Genomic DNA, 25,656 nt, shown 5'->3' on the forward strand with positions numbered 1-25,656 from the left:
ATCTAACTTTCACACAAACTCTGGTGCCCCATATTTGAACATGTTCCTTGGATGGAGATGCCTGGTGGCACTCAGAGGAAAGATAATAGGTCACCAAAACTGTGTTTTTAAAGAAACCAAAATTCTCACTACATTTCCCTTTTTAGTTCAATAAATGGTCTTTTCTCTGACATCAATAAACTACATACAATAAGAACGATTATGAGAACTATCAGGTAAGAATTATATGTATACTTTCTAGTCCATTTGTACTTTGTAAATTTGGAGAAAGTGTTCTGCTATCTAGCCTACATTTACTACCTTTAAACATCTTCTTAGACCCTAACACACTTTCTTACATCCTTCACAACTCAAGCTTTTATGTCTTTACACACTTACACCTTTCTTGTGAGTTTTCTTATTATATCTGATAATAAGAAAAACTATAACACTATAACTCTTTAGTCTTGAACCCCATCAAACACCCGAGAAAGATAAATTTTACCCAAGTAAATAGGAAGTACATAGAAAGCAGTTTCCAAAAATATAGAAATGTCAGAGATTTCTGGGTACCTTGACAGTTACCCAAACTTCTTCTGTATTGGTGGGGCATCCAATCACTGACAGGTCTAGAATATCTGACAGGCTTTTCTATGAAGTAGGAATTTTGAAGGTCTGTCCCACCTTGTCTTGGCAAAGTTGGGTAGTCTACTTCCTAGTGTGCTGCTTGTCCAGTTTGGAGAGCATACTGTCAGCAGCTGAGGTAAGAACAGTTTTTTGTTCAGTGACTAGCTCTAACGTGTTTGAAGCAAACTCCATGTGGAGTTATTTAGTGCCTATTATCTTCTTTGAAGTAGATTAGGGTGCTGCCAGGAGTTGATGTGTCTCCCTGTCATGAAAAGCCTCTTATTATTAAAAAGGCTTAAGTACCATATTTCGCAGATCTCTGAATTGTTTGAGGACCACCTATATATCTCAGGATCTCTAAATGATCAAATGTTGCTTGGTTCTAGCTATTTACTTTCTGTGTAACTTTGAAAACATATACAGGAGGCTAAATAAAGCTTATTTCTATAATTAACTAAATTAGTACCTAATAAGACTAAAAGTTTGATTATTTATAAGTGACTAATTCTTTTTTTAAAAATTATTCACTTTACATCCGGATTGTAGCCCCTCCCTTATCTCCTCCGAGTCCCAACCTTCCTCCCTCATCCCCCCACCTTGTCCCCAAAAAGGTGGAGCCCTCCTTCCCTATCATCTGACCCCAGCCTATCATGTCCCATCTGGACTACCTGTATCCTCTTCCTCTATGGCCTAGCAAGGCCACCCCACCAGGGGGAAGTGATCAGCAAGTGGGTACCAGGGTCTATGTCAGAGATAATTCCTACTCCCTGTATTGTGGGACTACAAGGAGATGGCTGCCTGTCAACTACATCTGAGCAGAGGGTCTAGGTCCTCTCCATACATGGTTCTTAGTTGGTGCATCAATCTCTGGACCCCAACCCCCAGTCCAGATTTGTTGGCTCCATTGGTCTCCTTGTGGAGCGCCAGTCCCATCCAGGTCCTTCTAAACCTCAGCTATTCAGTAAGACGCTATGAGCCCCACCCCCAAAGTTTGGCTATGAGTATCAACTTCTGCTTGGATCCCCCACTGGGTGGAGTCTTGCAGAAGACCTCTATTGTGGTCCCCCATCCTCTTCCTTCTCTTTAATCACATCTGGTGTCTATTCTATTTGCCCTCTGAATAGAATTAAGCATCCTCCTTAAGGTCTTCCTTGCTATTTAGCTTTTTTAGGTCTGGGTATTGTAGCATGGTTATCCTGTGTTTTGTGTCTAATATCCACTTATATATGAGTATATACCATGCACGTCTTTATGGGTCTCCGTTTCCTCACTTAGGATACTTTTTTTCTAGTTCTAGCCATTTGGCTGCAAATTTCATGATGTCATTTTATAAACAGTTAAATAATACTTCATTGTGTAAATGTATCACTGGATATTATGAATAAAGCTGATATGAACATAGTTGAGCAAATGTCCTTGTTTTATGGTGAAGCATCTTTCTGGTATGTGCCCATGAGTGGTATTGCTGGGTCAAAAGCCTATATGCCACAAATGGTTCAATTTGTGGTTCAGTATATGGAAATCCATCAATGTAATCCACCATATAAACAAACTGAAAGAAAAAAAAAACCACATGTTTATCTCCTTAGATGCTAAAAAATAGTTTGACAAAATCCAGCACCCCTTCATGTTAAAAGTCTTGGAGAAATCAGGGAGCCAAGGTCATTCCCTTGACACTTTCTTTTCTTTTCTTTTTCTTTTCCTTTTTCCCAAGACAGGGTTTCTCTGTGTAATAGCCCTGGCTGTCCTGGAACTCTCTTTGTAGATGAGGCTGGCCTTGAACTCACTGAGATCCTCTTGCTTCTGTCTCCCAAGTGCTGGGATTAAAGGAATAACTCTTTCTTTCAAAACAAGCTGATTTTCTTTAGCCCTGTCATGCTGCATGGCTTCCCATTCTTCCTGCTTCCCCACCCCTCCCATGGGCTTCAGATACTTGAGACCTAAAGTGACAAGCCCTGGGTAGGGGCCACCCGGTTTGCTTCCCTTTTTCATCCTGTAGAAAAGTCAGCAAGTCTGAACCCTTTTGTTTTTGTTTTCCCTTTTCTGGAACTAGTAGCTTCCCAAGAGCTTCCCCTCTACCCATAACTTTTCCAGTTACATAATCAACTCTGCAACCCTTGCGTGCATTTGTTATTTCCTAGATTCCTTCATTTCTACTGGCAGGTTTTCAAATTTCTCAGCCATTCTACCAATCTTTTTTGAGACAGAATGTAGGAGGTTGGAGGAAGAAGAAGGAGGGAGAGAAGGAGGAAGAGGAAGGAGAAGGAGGAGAAGAAGAGAAAGAAAGAAAGAAAGAAAGAAAGAAAGAAAGAAAGAAGGGAAAGGGCTACAATTGGGATATAATATGAACTAATTAAAACACTAAAAATAATTTTGAGGAAAGAAAAAGAAAATCCCCCTATGGTAACATAGTGTAGGGGGTTGTGTGAGGGATGTGTGTGTGTGAGGGGTGTGTGTGTGTGAGGGGTGTGTGTGAGGGTGTGTGTGTGAGGGTGTGTGTGTGAGGGTGTGTGTGTGAGGGGTGTGTGTGAGGGTGTGTGTGTGAGGGTGTGTGTGTGAGGGTGTGTGTGTGAGGGGTGTGTGTGAGGGTGTGTGGATCTATGTGCAATGGCCATGGTAAACTTTTTGCTGATGTCCTGAAATAGAGTATCTATCTCTCCATCCTTTGTTGCTTCCTCTATGGCACTGGAAACCAAGTTTCCCATTCTGCCTAGCCACGCATCTGGGTGCCATTGTATGGTCTGGATCTTCAATTTGATTCCATTGATTAACCTGTCTGTTTTATGCCAATGCCATCTGGTTTTTATTACTATAATAGTGTGGCAGTTCAGCCTAATTTTTTTATTCCACCAGGACCACCTGCCCATTGGTGGCACTGCCCCCAATGGGCTGGACCCTCCTATGCCAAGCATTAATAAAGAAAATGTCCCACATACATGCCTATAGACACTCTGGAGGAGTTTGTCCTCTCTCCTTAGATGACTCTATCTTGTCTCCAGTTGGCAAAAATCTAATCAGGACATGGCTTATCTGTAGAGCACAAAGAGCAGGAAAGTGTCACAGTGTAATGCAAGAGGCATTTTCTTTAGACTGACAAGATACTGTGACAGATACCTATGTGTGTATATTTATAAAGCTGTACAGTTTATCAGAAGACACTTGTGATGCTTTAAAGAAGCCCAATTTAAAAGTGGAGTAGTGAAGAAATGGCATAGATTTTTGTAGACCATGTCACTCAGTTCACTGCAAAATGTGATGGGTCAGTAAAACATAGACTGGTCATGAGATATTGGCTGTTGTAGATTGGCATGTGGGTAGCTATAAGTTTGTTATACTATTGTGGATATTTAGCCTATTTTTAATAATAAAAAAAATACATTTAATAATGGAAATAGATGCTGGGCAGTGGTGGAGCGCACCTTTAATCCCAGCACTCGGGAGGCAGTGTGGTCTACAGAATGATTTCCAGGACAACCAAGGTTACACAGTGAAACCCTGTCTTGAAAATGCAAGAATTGAAATAGATCGCCATCCATCACATCAATCATCAGGAAAACATATTAGTGTCAAGCGTTCTCAGCCGGCAGGGCCATGAGTACATGGCAACTGTTCCCAAGAAGCTGATGAGAAGTACAGGAGTTGAATGAGCTCTTTGTCTGTCTTCCATAATGGCGGGGTTGGCTTTGACTAGATGGGAGCCAAACTTTAGTTTCTGTAAGGTCATTTTCCTGCTGACACTATTTTCATTCTATGTTTTCCCCTCTGAGGAGCATATTTCTTAAGCTTCTTTGCCACCTAGCTTTGGACTAGCTTCGTTCACTAGGGGAAGTGGAAGGAAGGAAGCACCTAGGATTCCCCTTTATTTGCTCTGATGCCCCCAGCAGCTGCTCTTCTCCCTGGTTCCTCTTCCCCACAGGCCAGAGCACCTTTCGTAACTCAGTTCCCACCTAATAGCTGGAAACACTCAATGACTCACTGTTACAACCATCCTTTTAAAGATATGCACAGGATTGACTTCAACAGCTGGATTCTCGATGCTTTGTTCATATTCACTTTGAGTTTTTCAGATTTCTCTTCTACTTTATTTTCATTGTCTCAAGTAAACTTAATATTGTGTTTTTGATTCATCATTGTATCGAACAACTGGTGTGATAAAGCAGGTACACTTGTTTGTGTGCTTCCTCATTTAGATGGGGTATTGTCAGCTCACTGCTAAGTGAGAAACGGGCCAGCATTCATTCTATTTTTACTTTTCCTAAACCTAAGTTTTAGGAAAATATGCTCACACAAATAAGTATAGGATAAACATGATTTTTTCCTTTTAAAAATCAACACTCCTTTTGAACTCTTTGTGGTTGTCAAAGAGGACAATCTTTCACCATCAAAAGGATTTCCTGAGCGTTATTTTTAATTATGTGTCATAAATACATGTAGGTATGTGTGCATCTATATGTGCCACATGCATACAGGTCACTATGGAAACAGAAGAGACCACTGAAGGATCCCCTGAGGTTATAGTTAAAGGACATTGTGAGCCACCCAATGAGGGTTCCAGGAACAGAATACAGCTCCCTTGGAAGAGCAGGAAGTACTCTTAACAGCTAGAGCAGCTCTCTAGTCCACAAAAGTATTTTCAAAACAATATATCACTGATAATTTCATGTACTTCTTACTTGCTTTTGTAGCATCAAACAAACAAACAAAAACTTGAATTACAAAAGAGTAATTATAGATGTTTGGTTCATTTACTTGCCATAGATTTAGAAAACACATTTATTTTTATGTTTATAGGTGTTTTATCTGCATATACATCTGTGCACCATGTGTGTGACTGGTGCCCGAAGAGGACAGAAGAGGGTGTCAGAACCCCTGCAATTAGAAGTACAAATTGTTGTGAAGTACCTACCATATGGCCACCGAGAATGAAACTCATGTCCTGGGGAAGAGTAGCCAGTCAGTTCTCACAGCCACAGAGCCATCACTTCCTCCCCTTCTTTCTATTGACTCTATTTGTGGAAAGATAGTCTTTGAACACATGCTCTGGAAATTCTTATTGATTATACCATTACTCTTCAATTGAAAAGACTTTTATTTAACTTTACAAGGAAATGAGAAAAAGTAAACTATGTTTAAATGCAGCACATATTTGCTATGATGGATCTCACTATGTACCCCTGGCTGGCCTGGAATGGAAGCAATGTGAAGACCAGGGTGGCCTTTTACTTATAGTGGTCCTCCTGCCTCCCAAACACCTAGACTGCAGATGTGAGTCGGCAAATCTAGCACACTTTTGCAATAGTGATATGTCTTTTAAAATATTATTATTTAATCACAAGCTTTAGACACAGGCCTTCACTGAAATGCTAGACTGATAGATTCAGTCTATTCGTCCAACTTGGGTCTCACTTCTCAGCAGTCACAACTCTCAGAAGACATCTGATTCTATGTGGATTGCAATAACAGTAATAACGTGTTGTTAACAAAGTATTTTTTAAGACAAAAGAAGATAGACTGCCTCTTGTCAAATACACTACTAAATGTAGTTAGAATTAAATCACTATAGAGTTAATCAAAATCAATGCTGTAATGTTCTTAAGATAATAGGTCAGCATAGATATTGCTAAATTTTTACCTATTGAAAACATATCATCTGCTCAAATTTTGTTATTTATGAAGCAAGAAGTATAATACAAATGCATTGTGTTTGGTAAATATATTTTGTTACTTCCAATTGGGGAGTAATTAAACAAGAATAAACATTCTAAAACCAGAAGTAAATCCTCTTATTTATTACATATTATCATCAAACTACACTAGTATACTTTATGAAAAATCATGTACTATTGAAAATGAATCAGATGATTTGCCAACTAGCATGTTTTGCTATGAATGAGAAAAAGAAATATTTATGGGATGAAATAAAATACAGATTTACTGTTCTTGAAATCAACATTTCAAAGTATACTTTGGAAAAAATTGTTATTTCTATAAAGTAACATTTCTTAGATCCCAAAGAAACCATGCAAGCTCTATTCAATTGATCTTGAAATGTAAAAAAAAAATTGATAGGACTGTGAAATAGTACAGTTATATTTTTAAATAAATAACAGCAGCATACACTGCCCTGGATGTCGGAAATACTCTCTGTGCTCAGTAGTATTTGTCATAGGATAATTATGGAACATTGCTGCAATAAACTTGCAATTTGGTATTCTGAAGTGTGCTTCAATATTCAATATTTTTTACTGTTTTGCTTTGTTCTTAGGAGACCATCCTTCAGATTTAACAGATGGAGAATTAAGGAAATTGATCACTACTACCACTGCCCTATTCTATTAACTATCTGAACTCTGACTATGCCAAGCATGATGAAAACATTGATTTTCTAAGAACATGCTTTACCTTAAAAATTATTTTTGAGATTAATATAACTACATCATTTTACCCTTCCCTTTCCTTCCTCCAACTCCTTCCATATATTTCTCTTTGCTCTCTTTAAAATTCATAGCCTCTTTCTCATTAATTGTTGATATATATATATATATATATATATATATATATATATATATATATATATATATGTCACTTGCAGGTACATTTCAGGACTGACCTCTGGTGTTGGCTAACCAATTGGTGTGCTCTTCTACGAAAGACTATGTCTCTCGCCCTCAGCATTCCTTATTTGCTGGTAGTTCTCTGGATAGGGTTGAGGCCTCATGGCTTTTCCCTGTCCACCCCAGCACATTAACTTTTGTCCTTGTTCAGCCCGTGTTTAGGCTGTTAGGCTGTTGAAATGTTATGGGTGTCATTTTTGATGTTACTATGTGACACAGTCTCACAGCAAATGCCCTGATCCTCTAACTCTCATAGTTTTCACATTCCTTCTTCTGAAATCGTCTTTGAGCCTTGGGTACAGTCATTTTCTAGTCTTTTGGGACTAACTCTTTTTCATCAATTGCTATTTTCAGCTGACAGGTTGCATTGGTGGAAGTCAGGGAGGAAGCTCAAGCAGAAACCTGAGGCAAAAAGTATGGAGGAATGCTGCCTGTTAGCTTATGCACGGAGCCATGCTTAACGGGTTTTCCTATACAGCCAGGGATCACCTGCTCATGGAATGGTGCCATCCACCATGGGCTGGACCGTCCTCTATCAGTCAATCAGTTAATCAGTTAATAATTAGGATAGTGTCTGAGACATTGCCCACAGGCCAACCTAATCTGGGCAATCCCTCTATTGAGAACCTCTTTTTAGGTGACGTCACGGTGTGTCAAGTCAACAAGTAAAGATAGGACACCTCTCCTAATTTGCTTCCGTCGGGTAGTTTGTCACTGCAATAAGACAAATCACTAAGGTACCAAGCTATAGTCATCTGACTGACCGATTAACACAGCCTCCCCTTTCAGAGAGCACTCGTGAAAATTTACGTTACAGAAAAGATTTTTTATAGAAATGCAACGAAATGCTATTGTTTTTCTAGGTGAAAGTGCAAACTCAGATCCCACCTCAGCTGTGGCAATTTTAGGAGAGAACGTATGAAGATATTGGAGACCTAAACTTAATAGCTAAATCTGTATATAAATTAAAGGCCACTGGCAGGGTCCACTTAATGCATGCAGTATCTAGGTAAAGCAAAGGGCCCTGCATGCAGATGTTGCTATTTGTGAGGGTATAACATATTCCTGTCATTCTCACCAAGCTTGGCCAGGTTTTCTTCTGTGCTCCCATTGGCCATGGTTGCTTATACTTGTAATCTCAGCACTTGGGAGGCTGAGGTAGAAGGTTTTCTGTGATTTTGAGACCAATCTGATCTCTAAAGTAAGACCCTTAACACAACACAATAAATGAAAAAGAAGAGAGAGAGGGAGGGTTTCAGACATGCCACGCAGGCTTGATCCCAGAAATGGTGGTGAATAGTTCTATATCCTAGACTGTTTTGAATTTTTGTCTTTAAAGACCTGCTGCAGTCATCCACGCTCTGGTGCAGTACACTGTTTTAAATTCCTTGGTCACAGCCACTTCCCGACTTGGGTGTGAGATGAAAAGTTGCCCATTATATGGTGCCAGGGCACTTCTTTTGTAATACAATTAATGACCCCTTGAAGGGGTCACTTCCTTGCTTTAACCACATCAAATTCATTATTCTGGGAGTTCAATTTATATACTAAGAAAATAATCTTTCAGATGTTAGCCTAATTCATTTTAATGATTTTTTTTTTTGCAATCTCATTCTAATTTTCAATTCATCAGAACTTTGTTAATGACGGAAGTAATCCAATATATAAAATGTTCCTTTTAGCTGGAAGCATTAACATTACATCTGTGTGTTCTTTCACTCATCAAAGAGTAACTTAATAATGGTGTGTCAGGTCTCATGATGTCAATACAAAAAATGAGTAAACAACAGAAACGGGGAATAGATGAATGGTTGCTGGGGCTGGCAGGGTATGAGTTTTAGCGACACAGAGTGGCTCAAGGCATTAGCAGTAAGAGAGCAGTTCTGATCCCAAAGGCAGGTGTGGAACAGACTGGCAAACTTTTTCTGCAAAGGGTAAAAGGCCATTATTTTAAGAAGACTACACATGGAGAAACAAGCATCAGCAAAGGAGGTTTGCCTTCTAATTGCTTCACTTCGAAGTATCTGAAAGACTTCAACAGCTATAGACAAAACCTCTCCCTGTAAATTTGCCCTTCCAGAATGAGGTGGAAAGCCCTGGTGACAAAGAAAACAAGTATACAAGTCTGAGAGCAGCATAGGAGGAGTGCAAGTTAGGGAGTACGGAAAGTGAGGTGGCCCCTCCATCTTGGACTGACAGTTAAGAAAAACAAGAATTGTACTAAGTCTAAGTTATATTAAAGATTTGTATTAATTGCCCATGGGGGAAGCCTGGCCTACTGCTTGCTTTTGCTAATGAAGTTTTATGGGCGTGCAGCAACATCCATTCATTTCTTCATTTAGCAGCACAGCAGCCTAGTTAAAGAATCGTTAGAGAGACCATCCGGTTATGCACCCTGCCCCTTTCCAAAGTCTTCTGTCTGTTGTGGTGGTATACACTACTTACAATCCCAGGACTCAGAGGGCTAAGGCAGGAGAGTTGCCATGAGTTCTGCATCAGTGTGGATTATATAACAAGACCCTACCTCAAAACAACGAAAAACGTTTGATGATGCCTCCTTTGTATCCCCAGCTTGCACACTTGATGTAGCTAGTGAATAAATAACCCTAGGTGAACTTCCATGCTATATGGGGTGGCCAGAAACATTATCTGGGTCCTCACATGGCTGAGGAAGAATAAAGAATTCATCCTTCAGCTATTTTCAAATAAGAACAGGGAAATTCAGAGAATTGTTTAACCTAAGGCCACATAAACAAAAGGCATTCTAATTTCTTGGTCAATTAGTTTTCACATCGCCTTTGCTTCTTCGTGGATGGTACATAACATTTCATCCAGATTTCCTGTTAGTCAGGAGACAGTCTAATGATGGACGTGTACACACTTGCCTGTGGGCTGCTGATGCTTACCATTTACCCATGGCAAGACTGCACCTCGTGCCACTGTCTCTCGACCATTCATCCAGAAAACTCATCTCCAGCCAATAGACTCAAAGCAAATGTCATCCAGAAAACTCATCCTCATCTAGCAGATTCAAACCAAATGCCAAGTAACCACAGAGACTTCCTGAAGATGTTGCTTTGGCCATGTTCTTTCTTATGGATTCTCTATTTTCTTTAGAATAAAAGGGCTTTTCTTTTCCCGTTTGAGATAGGGGTTATACTTGAACTCAGTGTGTAGCTGAGAATGACCTTGAACCACTGATCCTATTGCCTCCACTCCGGAGTGCTGGGATTTGCCCTGTTTAGGGGGGTGGGGACTGTGGAGCTTGGTGGCACCCTAGCAGTTGAGCTACATCCACAGTCCAAAACATTGTTTTTTAGTCAGGCATGGTGCCATGCACCTCTAATCCCAGCACTGGACAGATAGAAACCAGACAATCATGAACTTGAGGGTAGCCTCAGCTACAAAGTGAACTCAAAATCAGTCTGTGCCACCCATGACTCTGCCCCTAAAACAGCCAAAACCCTAAGTGAATAAATAAGGAAACTGGTAGTTCTTGGTTTTTCCTACTCTGGCTGAAATGGTTTGGTATATTGAAAGCTGACATGCAAAATAAAGTAGTTCTCCTTTGTCTGTTTCATTTACAAACATGTATATTGGAGGTACAAGTGGAGGCCCTAAGTAGGATAACTATCTATATAGCACTTCTCAAATTGGCATTTCACAGAAAATATTCAAATGAATGCTACATACAATTTCCCTTTGCATTCCTCACTAAAGATCTTTGGGAAACTATGAATGACAATTCTTGGTTGTCAACTTGACTATATCTGGAATGAACAATTCAAACATGGAGGGCACTCTTGTGAGAGACAAGCTGATTGGCCTGAAGTGGGTGAATCCACTTCTAGTCCAGGCCTCTGAGACAGGGAGACACACCTCTGCTCCTGGTCTTAAGGTAGGAAGAGACACCTTTAATCTGGGCCACAGATTCTGAAGAAAACTATATGCAGACATGGCAGAAAGAAGGTTCACTCATTCCTTCACTGACATTGAAGCCTACTACTTTGAGACTTCAGCATATACAGAAGACCAGTTGAGATACCCAGCTTTGGGGAACTGAGAAAATACTAGATTATTGGATTTGTCCTTCACATCTAGCCATTGTTGGATTAGTTCGACTGCAGCCTATAAATCATTTTAATACATTCCATACATATATATATGTATGGGATATATATATATATATATATATATATATATATATATATATATATATATAGAGAGAGAGAGAGAGAGAGAGAGAGAGAGAGAGAGAGAGAGAGAGAAAGAGAGAGAGATTCATCCCACAACTTCTGTGACTCTAGAGAACCCCGACTAATACAGAAACACTCACCAAAATCTGAATATTGCCTTTCTGCTGAACATTCCAGATACACCACACTTTAGTGACTATGTGCTATAATGCTCCCCATTATCACATTCGTCCATTGAGGAACTAAGATTTTGGCACCGAGGCATAGGTGTCATAATGCTGACATCTCTGCTCACAGCTCTGCATAATATTGAAATTCTTCTCCTTTTTTCTAACCAGACTCACAGATAATGACCTGCTACCCAGTAATGAGAGCCATAGCCAGACCTACCTTATCTGCACTGATTAACCTCCACACTTCTAAACTCAGGAAAAAGGTACGACCAGGAGCCATTGTTCATCCTTCCTTGTCAGAAGAGCCTTGATCTTCTACATACAGCGAGCCATCTCTTCCTGGTACCAGCTTCATATCCCAAGGCCCAGACAAGTGAAAGGATTAGCTAATTAAGTAAAGAATAGGTATTTTAGGAGTTGCAATGTGTCCTGGTGGTAGAGTGCTTGCTTGCCATCCTTCGTTCAATCCTCATAACAAGAAGCAGAAGAAGGTTCATTCTGATGCCGCTTATCAATTTCTATGGACATATAAGCGCCTCTATAGAGAATCAAAATGGCTGCTCCTATCACCTGCTGTCTCCACCATGGAGGAGAGGCTGGGATTCTCATTATCTCCCCGAATCCCACTTAATCTCTGCTTTGACAAGTGCCCAGTTAGTCACCACCTAGGAGTTCAAGGGCATTAAATATTCTGTAGAAAGTGTTGAGCATAGTTTGTGGAATGGAACACATTTTCCATAAAAGGAAGCTATTATCCTGACTGATTATTTTAATCTCCCTCATTACCTTAAGGACCATAAAGACAGGGACCCAGTCATGTTTCTCTGTATCCTCCTAGCAATTAGTGCACTGCCTGCCTCGTAGTTGACCTAATAAATGTTTATTGAAGAAATGAAGTTGCCTATTTCACATCTTTCTTTTTCCTATGCCCTATGGACCCCGTTTGGTTAGAATAACAATTGCTATTTGAAGCAAGCATTTATATCATCAGTGCAAACTCCTCTAAAAATGCAACCTAGTATATGCAGGCGAAACAGACTGAAAATTCCCCTTGCTTGTGTCTAGTACTTTAGAGTACCTATTCCAAGACCTTATCAGAGGATTGGCTGAGGAGCAGTCTCTGTCTACATTATCACATATGTATGGAGTTGATGATACTTCAATGAATCCTTTAAGTCTTGAGTTCAACTTTAGGTTCCTTCAAGCAGGACCAGCATTAAAAATTCAGCCTTTGCTCACAGTTGGGTGATATTGGCAATTGGGAATTCTTCCATGCTACCTGGGAGCAGGAAATAACACAACCCAAGCTTGAAGCTAAGCACTCGAGAGCAGTTCATCAATCAGGTTAGGGTTAGCAAATGTTCTCCCTTATCCCTGCATCTCTCTGTGCTGTCCAACAGAACATCTTTTCAAGAAATGAAATCCTCCCATCCTATGTGCCACCCCATCCACTAAGAAAATGGCTTCTTAACATCCAGCTGAAGGTAAGCCTATAGAGCGTTTTTCTTAATTTTTTGTAATCTATGACAAATTATCACAAATATAGTATCTTAAAACAATACATATGCGTTCTCTGAGTGTTTCTAAGTCAGAAATTGGTTTTTATAGGTCTAATATCAGGTTTCATTCATTCTAGGTGTGCTAGGGAAGAGTTTTTCGGCTTCTAGAGAAGGCTGAACCCTTGAGACTATTTGTCATTCATTATTGGGTAGCTGCTACCTGGGTGCTCCAGGAAAAGTTCCCCAATGGACAGCTTCCAGCATTAGAAGATGAAGAAGAGTATCATAAAACACTACCATTAATATATGACATTATTGTTGTAAACATGAATACATTGCAGCTACGGATACCCATACAAGACTAGGCCTTCTGACTGTCCATCATGAATATGGGAGGTGCCTATAAGACCTCTTTCTGAGGAGCTAATCACTAATAATGGTTGCTGGAGAAAGGCATGTAATTTTATCTAATGGCATCACCACTGAGAGATTAGGTTGGCTGAAAAATGGGCAGAGGGAAAGGGAAGTGGATGTAAGCAACAGGAGGTGGATTAACTAAAATTATCAATTATAAAGAAAACAAGGGGAAAGAGCCTTAATTTAGCCACACCTTCAAAATCTCTTTTTTTTTCTTTTACAAGTTAACATTCACAGATTATAGGCACTAGGTTCTGGGTATTTCTAGAAGTTATTACTTACTCTGTGGCAAATAAATACTGCCACAGAAACATCATACGTTTTATTGATGTTAGCCAGAATTCCTAACTTTCCATTTAAAGTTACAACATTTGGTCCATTCCCATATAGGTAGTTGGAAGAGTGGTAATTTGACAAATTTGGAATTTTTGGCACAGACAGGTTTTTGGAGAAAATGATATTTTTCCAGAAATAACTTGATATAGAGTTCAATTTTCATCAGCAAGGGAATGTGGAAACGCTCTCCTCCTCCTCCTGTGAAATGTATCTAGTCGTCCTCATTTGTGGGTGGAATATTTCTGGCTAATAAAAGACCCAAGATACTTTAATAATTTAAATAGTTTTGAAAATTAAAAATGCCAAGCCGTTTGAATTTTAAGTTATGTATAAGATAAAAAAAACAAAACACAGCACAAACCGAGGGCAAATGTGGTCAGGGAACAGGAAATCAGGCTGAAAACAATGTGGAAGGGGCTTCCAGAAACTCACATGGAAGAAATGAGCAGCAAGTACATTTTATATGAAATTGAAAGAGTCATTTGCAAATTTACTTACAAATCTGGACATCACCTTTAATAGGTGAAGACACTAAAGCCTAGAAAGTAATCCAAAAATCACAAAACAATGGAAGCTTTGCAGGTATTTTAGAACCTGCAGAGACCTAAGTGATGGCAGCAGGTTGGTGTGAAGGCACACACCTGTAGTCCCAGCTACTCGGGAGACAGAGGCGCAGCCTAGGCTATGTTTAGCCAAACCCTATCTCTAAAAATGGAAATAAGGGAAGAGAAAAGGAAGTTAAGAAAATCTACAAGAGTAGAGCATAGAACTGCATATGTGAAGAGCAGACAACTCGGCTACGCACACTGGCTGCTTTCTCAATGGCTCCTGCTTGCACAGTGCCTGAAGTATGTGCCATGCATGTGCACAGCAGAGTCACGCTGGCCTTTGGGTGAATCCTCACTCTTGTAATAGAGAGATAGGGGCAAGCTGCAGATATGTTAAGAGAAACAGTAGAAGAGTCAACCTGACCAAGGCCACACAAACATGGCCATTGCATCAGCCTTGAAAACCAAGAAGTGAAAACCCATGCTCTGATAGACCCCAGCCTCAAGGTGAGTTGTTAGAAGAGGCATGTGTTTCCAGCTAAGTGGACATTCCCCCAAAGCAAAATCATAGTTATGAGGGAGACAATTAAAATTATTTTGAAAAATAATGATATTCGTCTAATTAAAAGTTAATTAGATTTATGAATGATATATCACATCCATGGAGGTTGAGTACCCCTTCTCTGAAATGCTTGGAACCAAAAGTAGTTGCCTAGCCCTAATTTTGGGGGGCAGAGGGCAGTGAAGTATGACACAAATTTAAATTTCTTTTGTGTGTATTTAGCAATATTCTCATTGTGTATCTTTTTCTGAGAGGATAATAACCTTGAGTGTTGTTGATACCATGTGCCATAATATGGTATAATTATGAACCTATAACATTTGAGGACTATTTGTATATGCATGTAAAGATGACTTAAAGAGAAACATGTCAAGCTATTGTTATTGACTGACTGACTGACTGACTGACTGACTGACTGACTGACTGACCTCTGAGGAATGAAATCAACAAACAAGATGATGGGCACTTGTGTTGTATTCCTTCTTCTTATTTCTCACATCGTGTTTTTGCAATGAGTATAACACTACTATATGTATTTGTGTATACATACAATATTAGTTATTTATCTTATTGCCACAATAAAATTTCTGACAAAAACAACTTGAGGGAGGGAAATTTTTATGGGCTCATTGTTTGAGAGCCAGTGTGGCAGGGAAATCATGGAGGCAGGATCATGAGGCATCTGGTTATGTAGCATCTGCAGTCCAGAAGCCTAGAGTGCTGGGTGTTCATGCTCCACTGGATTCCCATTTCTTGTTCAGCCTTGGGTCCCAGTCTATGGTTAGGATGGCTGTTTCTACCATAACTAACCTAATGTAGATAATCCCCATAGCATGTGGTGAGTCTAGATTCAAGTATACAGTAAAAACACAAATTTCTTCACCCGAAACTATCATTATCAGATGTATTGTCAAAAAGCATAACAAAAGGCACTCAATAGGAAAGATGCCTGCTGCCAAGCCTGACAACCAGGGTCCTCATGGTAAAAGAGGAGAGCCGAGTCCTACAAGTTGTCCTGTCTGACCTCCTTTTGTGCAATTTGCCATGCACATGTAAAGAATGAATGAATGAATGAATGAATGAATGAATGAATGAATGAAAATGTTTTAAAAGCATGACAGAGCTAAGGTTTCCCTAGGTCAGAATCATTGAGAATGATCTATTGAATTCACCAAGGAAAGAAATGGTTCACCTTGACATTTATGTACTCAAATACAGCGCATTAAGCTGGGCACAATGGTGCACACTTGTAATTCCAGCAGCAGGAGGCATATGTCACATAATTGTCACAAGTTTCAGGCTAGCCCAGTCTATATAGCATGTTCTAGGTCAGTTGGGATTACATAGTGCAATCCTGTCTTTGTATCAAGCACTTCCAATTGTAAAGATTCAATACACAAATCTAAGATGACCTCGTCCTTGTCTTCTTAGTACTAGATCCTCACTCTCAAAATGTACACTAACAGGTGCAAACAAAGAGTAATTTAGGAATAACATGACACAATGAAGGCAAGGCTCTGGCAGGCTTGGCAAGTCCTGTGACTCAATAGTCACTAACACAACACAATGGAGGTGAGGCTCCAGCGGGCTTTGGAAGTGACTCACCAGTCACAGGGCCAGACAAAGTTACTCTACTCTGGAAGCTGCCAAGTGAGAGAAACCGCCACAACCCAGCTGTGAACCATATACATTTACCCTTGCAAATCACCACCATAAATTCAGAAGACACGGTCCAGAGCAAAACCACCTAATGAGAAGGAGGAAGAAAAGGATGAGAGAGTCAGAAGCCAAGAGGAGGCGAACAGGAAGTAAGGATGGGAGACAGGATCAGCTGAGTTTTATGAATTTGGGCAGAATCAGGACACTTCCACTACCTTCCTTACTGAATTTAAGGAGAATGGGAAAGATAAAAATCAATGAAGCTCACTGTGATTTCTGAAGCATTCTGCAAATATGCACCAATTGGTTGTCCAGTACCAAATGACCTTTCCTGAAAACATACATACAAGTAACATCATACAGACTGAGCCACTTAAAAATATATATTTATGAATATATGTGCATGTATAAGTGTGATGATAATTTATAAAGAGACCATGACCTTGAAAGAGAGTGAAGAGACATATTTGGGAAATTTAGAAGAAAGAAAGGGAAAGGAAGAAATTTTTTATTTATATTAAAATCTCAAAAATAAAATTATGTTTAAAAACCTTATGTTTCATTTCCCATAGGTGCACTTGTAACCTTTTCAAAGCCCGCATTTCACTACAAAGCTAACCTATTGAAATGCTTTTTGGGAACAAGATAAGATAAAATCAAATAGTTTTTGAAACATTATCTTAAACCCCGAATCCATACACTGAGTTTTGTAGCTCTTATAGGAAATGTAATGATAGAATAAAGTGCCCAAGGAAGAAGCTTCTGTAGAGATAAAAACACAGCTTTGGAACCAACTGTCCTGAAGTTCAAAACTTACTATTAGCAGGATAGGCAGCTCTGGGCAGTTAACACAAAAGCACAGAACCTGTGCTGGAGTGATACCATAAAAATTAGCTTAGGGGCTGAAGACATGGCTCAGTCATCAACAATACTTTCTGTTCTTCCAAGACAAGGGTTCAGTTCCCATCACTCAAATCAGGTGGCTCACAGCCAACTGTAACTATAACTGTAAGCTCTGGAGCATCTGACATTGTCATCTGGCCTCCAAGAGTATTCAAGTACATATGGCATATCCTTCTAGACATAGGTAAAAACGCTTCAAAATAGACCTAGGCTCCCTACACAGATGGGCAGGAGCTGAAGGGCAGCTCAGGCTTTGTGTGGGTCCCCAGTAATGGGAGTAAGGGTTGTCTCTGACATGGACTCTGTTGCCTGCTTTTTTCTCACTTCTCTCTAGTGGGACCACAGGGGAAGAGGATGTGCTCGGTCCTGATGTGACTTGATGAGCAGGAGTGGGTAGGTGAGGGAAGGTCCCCTTTTCTGAGCAGTAGGGAGAATACTGAGGGAGGGTGGGATTGGGAGGAGAGGAGGGAGGGGGCTGTGATCCAGATGTATAAATTAATTAATTAATAAAAAACACCTTTAGCCTTTAAAATAGTACCTATATATTGTATATATTATAGATATATGCTCATCATCCTCTTTGAAGTAGGCTGGGTGTTGCCGAGAGTTAGCTTGTCTCATTGTCAACGGATCTTTAAGATAATAATAAACAATTTTTTAAATTCCATATTTTGTATGTCTCTGAGGCTTTTGAAGATCTTATCTAACTGTTTTACCTTGTCTTTCTATAGAATCATATATATCTGTTTCACTGAAGATTATATTCTTGTGATAAAAATAGACTAGTAATTGGTGTGACCATGATTTGATCAACTAACAACTAACTTATACAACTTATTATCCTAAACAGCCTACAATAGCATTTTCAAAGTATTTGAAGTAAACCTTGTATTATACTTTAGTTATATGGATACAATACCACATATTAGAATAAAAAGTATTTATAATATATATGAAGAATAATCTTAAATTTGAATTCTATACCACTGAATCTAAAATTAAACTTATTTATAAACAGTAACATTACAGTTAATATCTTGGTTATATCTGTGCAATAAAAGACATGCAATTATTCACTTAAAAGTATTAGCTGTGATAAGTGTAAAATGCAATGACTAGAAAGTGTTTTCTTCCCTCAAGAGTTTGAATACACACACACACACACACACACAGAGAGAGAGAGAGAGAGAGAGAGAGAGAGAGAGAGAGAGAGAGAGAGAGAGAGAGAGAGAGAGAGAGACAGAGAGAGAGACAGAGAGACAGAGAGACAGAGAGACAGAGAGAGAGATGTCTTAGGAAGCTTCTTAAACACAGAAACAAAACATGTGTCCTGGCAGGGGCTCCACAACGTGAGTGCTGTGTTCCTTGGTGGCATGCACTGTGCTCAAGAACAGCAACAAATGGGAGGTCCTTCTGAAGCACAGAACATGGTGCCTCCAAGATGCCTTTTTCACTTTCCAGCAAAGTACCCCATCCTCTTGAATGTACTTATGCAACACTGTGACTCTCCCCTAAAACACAATAAACAAACATTAGCTTCACTCTTACAGAAGCACAAGGCTACACATCTCCAGTGTGGGAACTAAGAAAGATAAAGAGGTAATAGAATTTTTGTTAAGATTATTTCATAAGAAGGAGTGGGCACTCTGACCTCTTCAGACATTAAACTACATTAGACAAGGTTTGGAAATGGAGCCTGAAGATCTTAGCCAGCACCACTGGCTGGAGACATGTGTCCCCTTCTGAATCACTTAATATCTTGCAGAGGATCTAAGTGACCTAGAAGCTGGGAGAACAACCAGAAAATGGGGTCAGGAGACCTGCATTCTGGGCAATAACATGTTATATGACCTTGGGCCACAAGTTTCATATCTAGCTACAATACTCAGGAGCCAGTTTGTAGATTCAAGGATATTAAGTTCCTGCTTCTCACCATCCACTTTTTCCCCCTTTAGCTATGCTTTTCTTATGCCTTCCATTGATCACACCTTAAGCATTCTTGCACTGTGCTTCAAGCTCTGGCTTCAAAAGGATTTGCATTCTAGACGGCTTTGAAAACTTCTATAAACTCTTACCAAGAGTCCCAGTAGGATGTCCTCACATCTATTCCAATCTCTTGGTAAGTGAAGACCTTCAGGGGACATGCCTTTTGGGCTAGTGTCCCATTATAAGTGAGTATATACCATATGAGTCTTTCTGCTTCTAGGTTAACTCACTCAGTATGATCATTTCTAGTTCCATCCATTTGTCCATAAATTTCTGGGTTTCCTTGTTTTTTTTTATAGCTGAGTAGTATTCCATTGTGTAAATGTACCACAGTTTCTTTATCCGTTCTTCTACTGAGGGACATTTAGGCTGTTTCCAGGTTCTGGCTGTTATAAATAAGGCTGCTATGAACATGGTTAGCATGTGTCCCTGTTGTGTGGTGGAGCATCTTCTGGGTATACTCCAAGGAGTGGAATAGCTGGGTCTTGTGGAAGCCCTGTTTCTAGTTTTCTGAGAAAGCACCAGGTAGACTAGGTAGATTTCCAAAGTGATTGTACAAGTTTGCATTCCCATCAGCAATGAGGGAGTGTTCCTCTTTCTCCACATCCTCACCAGCATGTGATGTCACTGGAGTTTTTGATCTTAGCCATTCTGCTGGGTGTAAGATGGAATCTCAGGGTCGTTTTGATTTGCATTTCCCTGATGACTAAAGACGTTCTTTAAGTGTTTCTCAGCCATTCGATATTCCTCTGTTGAGAATTCTGTTTAGTTCTGAGCCCCATTTCTTTTTTTCCCATTTTTAAATTAATTTATTCATATTACATCTCAGTTGTTAGCCCATCCCTTGTATCCTCCCATTCCTCCCTCCCTCCCGCTTCCCCTCCTACTCCCCTCCCCTATGCCTGTGACTGAGGGGGACCTCCTCCCCCTGTATATGCTCATAGGGTATCGAGTCTCTTCTTGGTGACCTATTATCCTTCCTCTGAGTGCCACCAGGCATCCCCATCCAAGGGACATGGTCAAATATGGGGCAGCAGAGTTTGTGTGATAGTCAGATTTCCTTCTCCACTTAACAGTGGAGAATATCCTGTCCTTCGGCTAGTCTGGGTAGGGGTTCGAAGTTTACTGCCTATATTTTCCTTGGCTGGTGCCATAATTTGAGGAGGACCCCAGGGCCCAGACCCCCCTGTAGTTTTCCAGGACCCACTGGATCCTTCTATTTCCTCATTCTCCCAGGCTTCTCTCACCTAAAGTCTCAATAGGATGTCCTCCCCTCTGACCCACTTTCCTGGTAGGTAAAGTTTTTCATGGGGACGTACACCTTGGACTAGTGTCTCGATATAAGTGAGTATATACCATTTAACTCTTTTTGCTCGTACTCGTCAAAGGTAAAGTCAATCAAGAAAACATCACGATTTTGAACATCTATGCTCCTAATACAAGGGCTCCCACATTTGTAAAAGAGTTATTAACAAAGCTTGAGCCACTTATTGATACCCACACATTAATAGTGGAAGACTTCAACACCCCACTTTCACTCAAGGATAGGTCATTGAATCAAAAACTAAGCTGAGCCCCATTTCTTAATTGAGTTATTTGGTTTGGTGGTGTTTAATTTCTTGAGTTCTTTATATATTTTGGATTTTAGACTTTTGTCAGATGTAGGGTTGGTGAAGATCTTTTCCCAGTCTGCAGGCTGTCACTTTGTTCTGTTGACAGTATCTCCTGCCTTACAGAAGCTTCTCAGCCTCATGAAGGCCCATTTATTGATTGTTGACCTTAAGACCTGGGCTATTGCAGGAAGTTGTCTCCTGTGCCAATGTGTTCCAGGATCTTCCCCACTTTTTCTTCTAACCACTTTATAAGAAATGGGGAAAATAGAAGGACCCATAGGATCTTAGAAACCTACAAGAAGAACATCATAACTAATGGATGAGGGCCCTGGGGGTGTCTGCTCAAACTGTTGCACTAACCTAACCAAGAACAATACAAGTAGTAAACATCAAATCTCTACTCTGATCTAGCCAATGGACAAGGCATTCTCCACAGTTATGTGGTGAGCATGGACTAACTCTTATAGGAACTCTTGTGCCCCATATTTGACAACCTCCCCTCGGTGGGGAGCCCTGGTGGCACTCAAAGAAAGAAAAGGCAGGCTACCAAGATGAGACTTGATAGCCTGTGACTATAAAGCGGGGGAGGAGATCCCTCTCAGTCATGGACATAGGGGAGGGGAATATGGTGGGTGTGGGAGGGAAGGAGGAAAGGGAGGATACAAGTGATGGGATAACAATTTAATTGTAATCTGAATAAATTAATTAATTTTAAAAAGAAAAAAAGAAAACTTCTATAAACTCTTTAGCCTCAATTTCATGACTCCTGAACAACACTAAAGCGTCCATGGTGGGCTTGCATAAGCTCACAGGCAATGCCTAGCAAATAGTAAAGAACCACTTTATAAGAGATGTAAAGAAATACTATTATTTACTCTGGTCATTATTTTTCCAAAATATTCTTTGTATTCACTTCTTTCTTGTGGCTTTATTGCAATTCTTATAGCCTTGAACCACCTGTTTAGGAATATATATTTTACACTTTTTATTATGAGTTGTTTATTTTGTGTGAATGTGCACATGCCTCCATGCTACACGTGGGGGTAAAGGTCACAGAATAAGTTTTGGAAGTTGGTCCTCTCATTCCACCATGTCCATGTGTGTTTCAGAGATTAAACTCATGTCATCCAGCAGGGCTGCAACCTAAGTTATCTTCTCATGCCCCCAAAATGGATTGTCTTAATTATGTCAAAAAAAAGAAATATTTTAAGTATTCGCCATGTTGTACTTGGGCAAGTGTGTTGGGTATATGCATGGAACATTTGCTGGTTGGTTGAATCTGTTGATTGCTTCGTTTTGATGCTGCAGGACAATCGACTATGAGCTGTGCTGCCTAGACAGAGAGCTGGTTCTTTCCTTCTTCAAGGTTCTCATTTGACAGCTGGTTTTTCATCTACTACTCAGATAACTAAAACAGGAATGTTGCTTTCCCCCTAACATGGAGTTACCTGGCATAATCTATATGACACTTTAACTTCTAGCTATAAGAAAACTGCCCATCTCTGTCTCCCGTGAATGGACAGGACTACAGTAGGCTGCTACTCAGCCATGTCACACAAATGATGAAACAAAGTCAGGGTGGGGCTGGGGCTGGCTTTCCAAGCTCCTTGGGAGGGGGGTGTTCATATGTCCCAGCAGCAAGGCAAATACTCTCTAAGAACCAAGACACCATCTTTTCCAAAGAAATGTAGTTTGCTGCTGTCAATATCATGGATTTCCCACGCCAAGGAGCCAATATTTTCCTATTATTTATCAAATCTTTTACATTCTAATGACTAATGAAAAACTCTATGGCAGAGAAAGAAAGAAAGAAAAAAAGAAAGAAAGAAAGAAAGAAAGAAAGAAAACTGTCCATATACCAGGCCTAGTGGTACAAGCTTTGCAATTCCAGCTGCTTCTCAGGCCAACTGAGGGAGGAGGATCAAAAGTTTCAAGGCTTGCCTGGTCTCTAGACCAAGTTCAAGGCCTCTCAGAGACATCCTGTAGCATGAGGGGGAAAGGGGGAGGCATGAGTGAGGGCGTCTTGGGAAGTAGCTCAGGGGTAGAAATGGGTTTGTCTGCCTCAGGTCCTATGTGCAGTGTAGAGCTGGGGATTTGGAAACAAAACTGGCTACACAGTGGCTTCATCCAGCTTCAGATATGAAGGGCCTGCAGGGATGGCTGACTTTAAACCATGATACATGGGCTCCTCCTGGGACTCAAAATGGTTGTAACAGGCTTCTCTTTTTCCAAACGGAACAGTCAAACAAAGAAAGCAGTCACACTCACACAATCCCAGACTGGTTCTTTGGGTGTGGAAAGAAGTGATTGGAGGATTTTTCTTGTGATGATTGGAAGATGCAAGAGGAGATTCAGGGGTTCTTCCTCATTCTTTCCAAGGTGAAGCCCAATTAGAGAATCTAAGTCTCAAGACTCATTCTGTCCCTAAACTACCCTCCTTCCTGAGCCTTCTCTGTGTGTCAGTTAAGTCCTCAAATCAATGCAGGAGTTGCTTTTGTCTTCCATGTATAATCTGGTTATTCCTGAGTCACGGTGCCTGCTAAGCTTTTTGGGTCAGAACTCCAGGCTTCTTTCCTGTGATCATCACAGTCCAAAACATATAGCGAGTGCTCAAAAATGATCTGTTGAGTTTTTTGTTCCAAAGGACAGTCTTTCTTAGCCAATCCATATTTTTGCATTGATGGTGTCTCAGCCATCAGTCTAGACCACAAACATCAGGAGAGACAGACTCTGCTCAGTGCAGTAGTACATCTCCACAGCCTTAGATGGTGCTAGACACACAGTAGGAGGACAAGAGCTAGAACTTTCTAGGTGCCTGTGCCTCTTCCTCAGCAACATTTGGAGAAATATCTGTAATTCGCTTGATAATCACTAAACTCCCAAGTACTATAGGAATTTATTAAACGACTATCAACTGAAACCAATACTCTTGGTTGAGGATGGATGTTGAGTTCGAACACTGCCTGCTGCCAGTTTTTGTAAGTTAAGATTTATAGAAACACGGAATGCCTATTTGTTTACATTGGGGTTCATGGCTGCTTTCCGGCTGCAATAATGGAGCGGAGTGGTTACAAAGCCAAACATGTTTACTCTCTGGCATCTCGCAGAAGAAGCTTGCTGACCTCTGCTCCAGTTTAAACTGCGAGGCTATAAAGTGCCTCTGATTTTGAAAAGAAAAAGATAAAAGTTCCCAGGCTTGGAAATATATACTATTTCCTGGTACTTTAATACTGGGACACTTCCTTGACAAATTCTATATGTATTTAAGGCATGTGTACAAAATTCTTTCAACAGTTGGAGGAAGTAATCAGAGCAATGTTAGCCTTGTTTCACAAATGGAGGAATAAGACAAATTAAGTAGCATGTGCTAAGAGAAAAACTGTTTTAGGTGAGGTACTGTAGATCATGCCTATAAGAAAAACAGACGTATAAGATCATCTTCAGCTACAGACTGAATTCAAGGCTAGCCTGAGCCACATAAGACCTTGTCACAAGAAAAAAAAAAAAGAGTGAGAGGAGGGAGGGAGAAGCAAAGAGGAAAAGGGGAAGGAAGTGAAAAAGGAAATAAATTAGTTTGGAACTGGGGTCAAATCTTGTTTTGTTTTGTTTTTCATGACATTCAGTAGTTGAACAAAAACCAAAAACTAAAGTGTCTGTCCTGCATTCTTCTTCCTTCTGCAATATAGGGCTGATGCCTGGACGTCTCCGATGACTGGCTCTGGAAGGTTCTACTTCCCACAGTTCCTATGCTAGAGACACTATAGTCCTGCTACTTAGCATCTAATAAACAGAGGAAAGAACTGCTGCTTATAGAACCACTAGGACTCATTGTTCTTTGGGAAAACTGAGAGTGTGAGATGAAGAGGCTGTTCCCAGTAGAGTTTGTATACGCTCTGGAAGCCTCGGTAGTGACCATACATCGTAAACATCTTGTAATAAAACTCGAATTGGGGTGCATTCGCAGAAACGCATGGAAGAAGATACCATTAGCTTGCCTCCCCATATGAGCATATTGACAATGAGAGCTTACTGGGTGAAACGGGCTGTTGTAATTGTTCGTTCTGCAGACAGGTTTTGGAGCAAAGATGGCACAATGCCGTATCATGATGAAAAATGTTCAAATGAAACGAACTGCTAAGTAGCAGAACTATAGTGCCTCCAGCGTAGGAACTGTGGGAAGTAGAGAAGTAGAACCCTCCAAAGCCAGCCAGGCGAGACCTAGACACACACACACACACACACACACACACACACACACACACACACACACACGTACAAATGCACACACTGAAGTCAGCAAATAGAAGCCAAGTGATTTGAACATGTCTGCTATGACCCCTTTAATCAAGCAGGAAAGTGGAGAGACAGCATCAGAGATGGCAAACAATTCTAAGCCAACAGAGTCAACAGATTTGGGCTCAAAGCCCAGATAAATGATTCAGGGACATCTGGAGCTATGTGTCACCTGAAGAAAGTCTAACAAAGAGACTGCCAGACCCTCGCAAAGCTGAGTTGGTTGTCACATATGGCCCTGATTGGCTGCT

At 40.3% G+C, this 25,656-nt stretch overlaps 1 protein-coding gene across 4 annotated transcripts in view; it reads left to right on the forward strand.

Moving 5' to 3' along the window:
• LOC311590769 (uncharacterized protein) overlaps positions 1-25,656 on the forward strand; it is a gene marked incomplete at its 3' end in the record, with an annotated part of 119,918 nt that overhangs the window by 68,230 nt on the left and 26,032 nt on the right. For 3 of the 4 annotated variants that reach the window (XR_014776979.1, XR_014776980.1, XM_084770029.1), the window contains exons 3-5: positions 11,755-11,852; positions 12,990-13,073; positions 19,469-19,632. Coding sequence is in view for 2 of the 4 variants with exons in the window: in XM_084770029.1 (XP_084626155.1) it covers positions 19,605-19,632 (28 nt within the window). The remainder of the gene's footprint in view (positions 1-11,754; positions 11,853-12,989; positions 13,074-19,468; positions 19,633-25,656) is intronic. The other variant, XM_084770030.1, reaches the window with a different exon arrangement.

This window comes from Acomys minous (genome assembly GCF_964271855.1).
Source record: "Acomys minous genome assembly, chromosome: 2".
NCBI lineage: Eukaryota > Metazoa > Chordata > Mammalia > Rodentia > Muridae > Acomys > Acomys minous.